The following is a 10334-nucleotide window of genomic DNA, read 5'->3' on the forward strand; positions in this document are numbered from 1 at the left end:
CCAACTTCATGATAAAAAAACAATGTCCAAAGTTTGCCAATCCATTTTCAGTTAGATAAAAACTCTACAGTAACACCTTTTCCCCAAAATAGCAAACATTGATATAGCACGTTGTGCGATGAAACTCTTCAGCCCGTATCTCTACATTTCCAAGAGAAATAATGATGGAGACGAGATCAGAGATTTTTTACTGTAAAATCGGCTAGGAGCCGTCTTGACCGGCTAGGACAGAGAGACAGTTTTTAGTTCTACTCGTCACTCCCAGGCGGCGCTGCAGTCGTAGATTTTCTTCAAGAAGTTCCCCGCTTCCCCATCTTCAACCGTGAATATGTCAGAACCACAAACAAAGAAAGCCAAAACTGAAGTCGAGTATGAAGCTCTATTGGTTATAGATTGCATATAAATCGTTGTCGTAGTAATCAGAATGTTGCTTTCGTCATAATTGGCTCATGATCAAACCAGCATGTTTGATGCACGATCAAAACTGTACACATACATGGTACACACTAGGTGGAAACAATGTATCGTGTGAAAAGCACAGGCAGCCGGAGGGGTTGTCGTGATATGTAACCTTGGCCTGGCCAAGTGAAGCTATCGGTCAGGCCACTCTATGGCCATGTGTCATTATATTAATAAGCCAGTGACTGTTTTAATTTTTGAATTAGTGGTTTACTAGCTAGTCTTTTGTGACCTCAAATGCCTGTGTACTTAATAGGCCTTGATCAGCAACATTGAAGGGTAGGCTTGAAGTCGATTGTTAGTGAATACAGTATTGGTCGCATAAACATTCAGCCTTATGATGGCACGTAAAATCTGACGCCAAAGGTTTTCATGAGGACAATTTTAGGTGGTGTAGGATGTACAGATTTTAGGTTTAGTCTAATCACTAGAAGCTGGCACCCCTTTCCATTTGGCATGGTTTAGCCCAGATAGGCCTAGTTGTCTATAAAGGTTGTAGTTGGCTGTAAATGAGCCTCACTATCACATGCCGGCTGTAGGGTAGCATTATTCATCATCATCATGGCAAGGTAGGCTCAGGTGATTTTGGCATTAAACTATCGGGTGTTGTAAGGATGACATCATATGTGTTTGCATTGCAGGTGATGGATAGGAACCATTATTTCCATCTAAATCAGCCTTTTGTCCGAGTGGGTCTTCTTAATTGTTGTCTTTACATTAATGACCCTTGCAATCCCCTATAAGCCCCTTGCCACATAACGTATACACCACCTAGGTCGGGGAAAACAAAGATCTTTACAATAGGTCTTGACACCCAATGACAGGAGATAATTCCTCTAGACCTATTGGCGAGTTTGACCAAAAATATCTATAGTATGTTTCTTCTTGCTGACCACAGGTGGTGTATGCGTAGTATCTGGCCTGGGGCCTATAAGCTAGGCTTCATGGAAATTGACATGCCTAATGGGCACTTTCAGTAGTATTTTGCCAGTGGCCTGATGTCTTTCTGGCATGCACCGAGTCTGGGCCAGTGGCAGGGATTAGGCGAATGAAATTTATGCCTGGTCACCGTCTTTTCCAAGAGCAGGATTGTTCTTTCTCAAAACACTTTTGTCTTCTTGACATTTCTGACTAGTCTCCATCTTCAAGACCCTAGACAAAGACAAAACAAATGCACACACTCGGAACACATCGGGTGGCCAAGGCCAACTTCGGACAATGCCATAATTCACTGTGAACCTTTCTTCCATGTAAAACGTATGACTGGTCATCACCCAAACAACTTCGTCAGGCGCACCTAAGTACTCGCGCAAATTCCCCCCCCCCTGGGAATGACACTTGGAAGCCTTAATAATTTCAGAGCACTAGGTCCGCAATGTAATGTGTAGGCCTAATCTTCTATAAACAGTTTCACTGCAGATGGAGTGGACCGGCCTCGTCCTTTTGCCCGGTACGAAATGGACTGCATCGGGGTCTACAGACAGTGGACACCATTTCCCCCTTTAAAATTTTAACCAGGCAATAGCCTATCTCCACATGTTCTAGGTCATTACTTCAAACTGGTATCTTTGTTCAGTGACCGGTTGTAATCATTGTTTCATATGACCCAGAAATCAAATAGGTTCCTAAACTGTCTGTGTTAACTTTAAAATCCTACATAAGATTATCAGCTTATTACCGAAATGCAATCTTGTGAAAACTTGTTGGTCATAGTCGCATTTGGAATATCAATTTTACCTTTATTCGTTGATCTTATCTCGTAGCCTTATCTTTGTTCTTTTTCAGAGAAGGCATTCTGTTTGGATATGGTAATCCACTATTGGATATCTCTGTCACCTGTGACAAGGCATTCCTTGACAAGTAAGTAAAACACATTGTAACTCATAAATATTTGCTGGCCTTGTTTTACTTTTGCGTTGAACGATAATCGTGCCTTTATTTTATTCTGAACACAATACAATTTGTGTTATTTTATTCTGCTGGCATTTTTGGCACCAAATGTTGGGGTGAGTTTCTTCAGATGAAGTAGATATATGGGGCCTATTTAAAACAATTATCAATTTTTACTCTCAATGTTTTTCAGGTATGGGCTAGAGGCCAACAATGCCATCTTAGCAGATGAGAAACATGTGCCTATGTAAGTTCTCCTCATCATTGTATAGGTAACTGCACACACAAAATATTTGTATTGTCCTCTCCAGGTTGTACTGTCCCCTCCAGGCTGATGGTTGTGACCGTCTCCAGGCTGATGGTTGTGACCGTCTCCAGGCTGTGGCTGACGGTTGTGACTGTCTCCAGGCTGATGGTTCTCCAGGCTGTGACTGACGGTCGTGACTCCAGGCTGTGGCTGACGGTAACAGTTGTGGCTGTTGGTTGTGACTGTCTCTAGGCTGTGGCCAATGATTGTGACTGTCTCCAGGCTGTGGCAAATGATTCTGACTGTCTCCAGGCTGTGGCAAATGATTCTGACTGTCTCCAGGCTGTGGCTGACGGTAACTGTTGTGGCTGGTGGTTGTAACTGTCTCCAGGCTGTGGCCACTGATTGTGACTGTCTCCAGGCTGATGGTTGTGACCATCTCCAGGCTGTGGCTGAAGGTTGTGACTGTCTCCAGGCTGTGGCTGACAGTTGCGACTGTCTCCAGGTTGTGGCTGATGGTTGTGACTGTCTCCAGGCTGTGGCTGATGGTTGTGACTGTCTCCAGGCTGTGGCTGATGGTTGCGACTGTCTCCAGGCTGTAGCTGATGGTTGTGACTGTCTCCAGGCTGTAGCTGACAGTTGTGACTATCTCCAGGCTTTTGGTCAATGGTTGTGACCGTCTCAAGGCTGTGGCTGACGGTTGTGACTGTGACTGTGAAAAAACAATGACCTCACAAAGGTGCATGATTACCTTGATAATATGCGTGACTGCATGTACAATTTCTTGTGAACTGAGGAGTCTGAGTAACCCACCAAATACTTGTTTTATAGGTATCAAGACATCGCTGACACGTATGGCGATGAGGTCCAGTACATTCCAGGTGGAGCCACACAAAATTCCATCAAGATCGCTCAGGTATGTGAAGAAGACGGACAGCAGCACCCTGGAGAAACAAAGTCCTGAACTCTGGGCATTACACATCAAATCCAAGTTCCAAGTCATTTCTTCTGTGTGCCAATTGGGGTTTTTTGGCTCGTGAGTTTGCTACAGCCAGTGAGAAGATGGCGAAGTACTGTCTTGCTTGAAAGGGGTCCAAAACTGAGCTTTCTTATTCCTGGTTCCTGTGCCAGGACAAATGAAAGACCTGATCCAAGTGGACAGTAGCTATTGAGAGTGTCTCCTCACCCTGCTGAAGACAGAGCCACAAGGCCAATGCAAAGATGCTCATGAGTACTAGCAGTGTAATAGTCCTCGGAAAATTACCTCTGTTAGCAAGAGCAAACACAACAGAATGAGGAGATTTGTTGGATAATTTCTGCGAGCAGAAATAAAAAACTTGGGTCATGTTGTGGGACAAATTTTGAACTTTGTCTTTGACTAATTTCTTACTGTTGTCTTTGCCTCCATAATTTCAGTGGCTTTTAGGCACGAAGAACGCCACAACATTTACAGGTTGTATCGGTCAAGACAAATTCGGGCAGATCTTGGAAAAGAAGTGTACCGATCTTGGTGTGAATTGCCGATACCAGTATACCACAGCGGAGAAAACAGGAACATGTGCAGTACTTGTTACAGGTGCAGATAGGTAGGTGTCCGGGTCCTTGTCGGTGATAGTGTTTGAGGGGTACGCTGTTCGTAATCACTTGTGGTCCAGGAAAATAGAAATGCAGTTATACACAATACTGTAGTGCAGTTATTATGCATACGAATTTGCTGAAACTCAGTATTTGTGTGTCTGTCTACACTAAGGCATTGTTGAAATTTATGACCAGTACGTCTTTACACAATTTGAAAATGTCAGTGTACAGTATTGTCTATCTTTTCTCCAGGTCATTATGTGCCTACCTTGCTGCAGCCAATGCTTTTACAAAAGATCACCTCGAGAAAAGCGACAACTGGGCCTTTGTAGAGAAAGCCGCATACTTTTATATCTCAGTAAGTTACAGACATAACAGCTGGTACAATCTCTGGGCAGTAAGTAACAGACATAACAGCTGGTAAAATCTCTGGGCATTTGTGGAGAAAGCGGCATACTTTAATATCTCAGTAAGTAATAGACAAAACAACTGGTAAAATCAGATCACATCTTCTGAATTTTGAAGTAATTGAAAGATCCATGATGAGGTTCCTAGCCTTGTTATCAACACCCCTGGCAACCACGCAATCTGGCCCGGTTGCAATACTGGGGGAAGTCCAGGATTGTATTTCTGAATGAACTGACATGGCTAGGAACTGGAATTCCTGGTTCTTCACACTCGCAGTTCTTCAAGTGATACTTATAACCAAGGTTCCTTGTATCTGGTGTCTATGCCTGGGCAAGCATAAGACCCCACCAAGTGAGAAACTTGAGTAGCTTGCAAATGTCTAACTGCTGGCTGAGAGGGAGTGAGTAGACCAATTGGCGTCTAACTATAGTGGCATGTAATAGTTGAAAGGCTGTGTAATAAAACGTCTTCTGATCTTAGAGTGCTCTCTTCACTATGTCTCTTCATGTATGTCACGCCTGTTCCTCATTGAAAGATTTTCTTCTTTGTAGAGTTTTCCGTTGACGGTTTGTCCCGAGGCGTTGCTCGACATTGGTCAACATGCAAATAAAACCAACAAAGTGTTCCTGCTGAATCTTTCCGCTCCATTCCTGTGTGATTTTTTCGCCGAGCCGATGATGAAAGTTATGCCCTACGTCGATGTCCTGTTTGGAAATGAAACTGAGGCTGTTGCATTTTCGAAAAAACAGAATCTTGGGGTAGGTCAGATTACCCAAAGCTAACCTTACATATGGTAATTTTCAGGCTGGCTCCAGGCCGAATGCCATGTTTCGTCGCAAGTTAAGTCCCTTTCTTGGGGGTGATTTGAAGTGGGTGATATGAATTCTCTTTTGTCTTATGTCATGGAATTAACTCCCATGGCAATCTGGCCCCCATCACTGTTTGTGACGTGACGTTTTTCCTGACATCATTCCATCACTACATCCTCTGAAAGTCGTGTATATTTGTACTAAAATTGTTAAGTCAAAGCAACTCTCAAGTAGAAGGCTCTTACCTTAAGCTGATTCCTTTACCTCAAATTTAACTCTATCAATACTGTTCCATTTCAGACTGAAGATGTCGCAGAGATTGCTTTGGCGGCCGCTAAATTACCAAAAGAAAATAAGGAACGTGCAAGGATGGTTGTGTTCACTCAGGGAGAGAACCCAACTATTGTAGCTTATGAGGGAAAGACAACCAGCTACCCTGTAATTCCCTTGAAACCAGAAGAACTTGTCGATACAAATGGTGCTGGTGATGCGTTTGTTGGAGGTAAGCTTACGCCTGACTGTCTGTCCTGGTGGTAGATGGCGAGCAGTTGAACTGTTCTGCTCAGCATGAAGTCTTGTCACGTTACAATTGGTGATATGAATAAAGACTAGCAAATGCTTTTATCTAAATCTCCATGTACATTTACACTAGGCCTTCCTGTACAAAACCGGAGTATAAGCATTTGCTAGTCTTTATTCATATCACCCATTAGGTCAGATGGCACACCTCCATGACCAGGTCTAGTAGACCCTAGTCAGGTCAGGCAGGCTACCCAGGAATTGCCTGCGGGTTGGGCTGGTTATCACTGATATCTTCTGAGCCAGTTCACCTGTTCTGGTCAGGCTCTGGTCAGGTCAGAACAGGTGACACTAGACCACATGAAGGTTTGCCTACAGGTTTGACGGCTTGCCACTGGTATCCTGTAAACTAGTCCCACCTGATTCACCGGCTCTCTGAAGTGTGTGTCCATGCTGTCTATTTGCGCAATGATACCAGCCAATATATGACCGAGCTTTCTTGGGGAAACAATTTGAAAGGCTATTTTTTTTATATTTTCAAGTGTTTATTATGTCCATGTTTTCTTTTGCAGGTTTCTTGGCTCAATATGTACAGGAGAAGGCCACTGAGGAGTGTATACGTTGTGGTAACTACACTGCCAACTTGGTCATAAAGAGATCTGGGTGTACGTTCCCAGAGAAGCCGGACTTCCATTAGCCAAAGGAACGAGAGAACTGTCTTGTTCGGTTCAGAATATCAGGGTCCACAATTGACTTACTCAGTGAAACTTGTGTGCTTTGTATTAAAATGTATTGTTGGTGTCATTTGGCTCTTTAGGGTGAAAATTCAAAACCTTTTTCATGCAGTTTTCACAGTAAGAAATACTACGTAATGAAAGACACAGAGTGTCTTTTTGACACTTCTCATGACCATTCCAAAAAGGATGTGTTGGGTTTGCATTATCACTGTTGGTGTACTGTATACACATTGAAGCCTCATAACAACCACAATAAAACAGGTTTTAGAAATATCTATCGTTTGACTCATTTCCTTTTGAGAGATTTAAACATCATTCGGAATCATTTTTAGTTGGAGTGATATGGAATCATTTGAGATACTCTTGGTCCTAAAATCAGTGGCCGTAAACTAAGTGTCCACTTGGTCTTTGATGATGGCAACTGAACAAAAGTGGTCATGCAGGAAGCTGACCTGCATGTGCTAAAGCCCGCAAGCTGCCAAATCGGTATGTCATGATCAATTGTGAGCAGGGGCAGAGAAGATCAACCTGAAACATGAAAGACCTGCACTCTACAGCCATCTTTTAACTGAGGATCAAAGACATGCTTTCCTGAAAAATTTCAAAATGTGTCTTCATCTCTTCGAGATTTGTCTTCAAAGCCCTCTTCATTTTCCGATTGGTCCACTGGTTATTGACATAACACACGATTGTGCTTCCCAGTTATGTTCCCAGGGACATGTTTCTTCTCTCTCGTGTCTCAATAAACAAGGTTGTGCCTTCTATTGCGACAGTTGTGCTCTCAGAGACGACATAATGTGGGATTGCACTCACAATTTTGCCTACCACTCGGCTGTGATCCTTCAGGATGTGATACACAGTACAGATGGTTGTGCCTTCACAAGATGCATGACAACTGGTTCTTTCTGTACCCTCGGCTAGGTATGCTGTACCAAGAACTGTGGATGGAACTTCAATTGCAAACCCAAAGTGTTGTCCTTGAAAGCAAGTCACTGTGAACTGGTAATGAACAGTGTGTATCGCATCCAGAACAGTACGTGTCTATGAGAGCACAACCATCCTGATAGAAGGCACAACCTTACTTACACTTGTCAAGACAACAGTTTCTATAACCCTAAAACTGTCGCAGGGAACATAATCGGGAGGCACAACTGCGTGTGATATCCCAAGGAGTGTTGTTCTTGAAGCAAGCGACTATGAACTGGCAATGGCAAAGCCGTCTGTAGGGCATTTAAAATCACAGCCGACTGGTAGGCAGACCAATAGCATTTGTCTGTTAGCGCAATGATACATGTTATCCCACAAACTGTATGTTGTCTCTGAGAACACAGCCATTCTGATAGAAGACGCAACCTTGAATACTAACACTGGACAAGACAACAGTTTCTACAATCCTAAAACTGTCGCAGGGAACATACTCCGCGGCCCAACTTTTTATGATATCCCAAGGAGTGTTGTCCTTGAAGCAAGCGACTGTGAACTGGCAATGGCGAAGCCGTACGTATCGCATTTAAAATCACATCCGACTGGTAGGCAGACCAATAGCATTTGTCTCTTAGCACAATCATACATGTTATCCCACAAACTCTATGTTGTCTCTGCAAGCACAACCATCATGATAGAAGGCACAACCTCGTATACTTCATGAGACCACGGCGGGAAAAAACCCAGTCTTTATAGTCCGTAAGCGTCCCAGGAAACATAAACTGGTGGTGCAACTCGATTTGAAATCCCCAGATGATTTGTCCCAGCCAAGCGTTAGAGGCACAACCATGTGTATCCCATCCAGAAGGCACAATCTTGTATATTTTATTAAAGACACTGGAGGAATACAAGTTTGTTTAATCCTAAAATGTCCGTAGGAACATAATTGGGCAGCACAACTGCGTGTGGTATCCCAAAGCGTATTGTCCTTGGAAGCAAGAGACGGCACTGCCAAGTGTAGCGCATCTAAAATCACAGCCAAGTCATTGGCAGAACACTTAGCATTTGTCCGTTGTCATAATCATGTGTTATTCTCGCCAACAGCATGTTGTCCCTGAGAGCACAACCATCTTGATAGAAGGCACAACCTCGTATACTTTGTGAGATCATGGAAGGGAAAAACCAAGTCTTTATAGTCCGTAAGTGTCCTAGGAAACATAACCGGGTGGTGCAACTCGATGTGAAATCCCAAAATGTATTGTCCCAGCCAAGTGTTATAGGCACAACCATGTGTATCCCATCCAGGAGCACAGGCAACTGGTTTGTAGAGCAGTCAACATTTGTCTGTTAGCAATACCATACGTGTTATCTCAAAGTATGTCGTCTTCAAGGACACCACTGTCTTTATATAAGGCACAAGCTTGTACTGTAAAGACGTAAAGACACTTGAGAAAAATGATAACCAGTGGCCAAGTTAGAAGCACAGAAGACAGATCTCAAACATGGAAGACCCCACTGAGGGGTCACGCTTGTTAACATTAGCTTTGAGATATCACACACAGTTTGGCCTCCAAATTATGTTCCTAGGGACCATTTAGGATTATTAAAGCTGCTGTTTTGTCTTGTGTAAGTATACAAGGTTGTGCCTTCTATCATAATGGTGTTGCGCTCAGAGACAACATACAATTGGTGTGACAACACGCATGGTTGTGCCAACGGACAAATTATAGGCTTAAGTGTTCTGCCAACCAGTTGACTATGGTTCTAAGTTTGGTACAAATGGCTGTGCCATCACCAGCTCATAATAATATGCTTCCAAGTACAACACACTTTGGGACATCACACACAGCTGAGTCTCCCGGTTTAATGTTCCCACGGACAATCACAGGATACAAAATATGTTTTTTCTCTCAATACCGTCTTAAAGTATGCAAGGCTGTGCCTTCTATCATGATGGTTATGCCTTCTCTCATGATGGTTGTGCCTTCTATCAATCATGATGGTTGTGTCTTCTATTATGATGGTTGTGCTCTTAGAGACAACCGACTCGTAGGGAGGTGACATGCATATTGTGCTGACAGACAAATGATTGGTTGTGGTGTTGTGTCTACTAGTTGGCTGTGCTCCTCTATTCCCATGGTTATGCTTTTAGGAGTTGGTTGTAGCCTGCTTCCAAGGCCAACACACCGAACTTTGAAGGATATCATTCAAAGTTGTGCCAACCAATAGGTCAACAGGGACTCTATGATAGAACCTAGTGGTGTCACCACAGTCTCTTGTTCTCCTAGGGAAACATCGTTGCATATAGCCTTAGCGGACACCTCTCTAATAAGGACACCCTCTCTATTAAGGACACTGGTTTTGGTCCCAAATTGGTTGTTACCATTCAATTTGACCTCTCTGATCAGGAGACCTCTCCCTTAAGGACAGTACTTGTCAGTCCCAAGGGTGTCCTCAATAGAGAGGTTCTACTGTACTATTTGTTTGCCCCAGTGGGACATCGTTGGCTGTGCTCCCACCACAACCCTCTTGGCGACGATGATGTTATCCGAACAACCGATATTGGTCTAGAGTGTTAGGCCTTCTCTTTCACTCATTCACTGAGCGGTTGATCACACTATGTCATAGCTTGTCCCTTGCTCATTCTCTGCACCACCGACATGCAGAAAATCTATAGGTGTTCCAACACCAGAAGCTCTGTCTTTGTGGGCAAATACCCGAATGATTGCCAAGTGACATTTACAGAGAAAGTCAAGAATGAAG

At 43.5% G+C, this 10334-nt stretch overlaps 1 protein-coding gene across 2 annotated transcripts; it reads left to right on the top strand.

Moving 5' to 3' along the window:
• Positions 1-272: 272 nt before the first annotated feature.
• Positions 273-6918, top strand: LOC135498774 (uncharacterized). 2 transcript variants are annotated; one of them, XM_064789215.1, is made up of 9 exons: positions 273-369; positions 2245-2319; positions 2543-2596; positions 3428-3512; positions 4013-4182; positions 4427-4532; positions 5134-5340; positions 5692-5893; positions 6483-6918. In XM_064789215.1, exons 1-9 carry the CDS (start codon positions 329-331, stop codon positions 6605-6607), a joined length of 1065 nt encoding a protein of 354 aa, XP_064645285.1. In that variant the 5' UTR covers positions 273-328; the 3' UTR covers positions 6608-6918. The 2 variants fall into 2 exon arrangements, with proteins under 2 accessions (XP_064645285.1, XP_064645293.1); XM_064789223.1 differs by lacking the exon at positions 273-369 and adding an exon at positions 940-1028.
• The last annotated feature ends 3416 nt before the right edge of the window (positions 6919-10334 follow it).

Source organism: Lineus longissimus, chromosome 1 (assembly GCF_910592395.1).
Source record: "Lineus longissimus chromosome 1, tnLinLong1.2, whole genome shotgun sequence".
NCBI classification, from domain to species: domain Eukaryota; kingdom Metazoa; phylum Nemertea; class Pilidiophora; order Heteronemertea; family Lineidae; genus Lineus; species Lineus longissimus.

Excerpts from the sequence above, each read along its gene's own strand:
- LOC135498774 (XM_064789215.1), top strand. The coding sequence starts at position 329 with ATGTCAGAACCACAAACAAAGAAAGCCAAAACTGAAGTCGA. Across the intron at positions 2,320-2,542 it reads GACAAGGCATTCCTTGACAA|GTATGGGCTAGAGGCCAACA; the intron begins GTAAGTAAAACA and ends AATGTTTTTCAG. Across the intron at positions 4,533-5,133 it reads CCGCATACTTTTATATCTCA|AGTTTTCCGTTGACGGTTTG; the intron begins GTAAGTTACAGA and ends TCTTCTTTGTAG.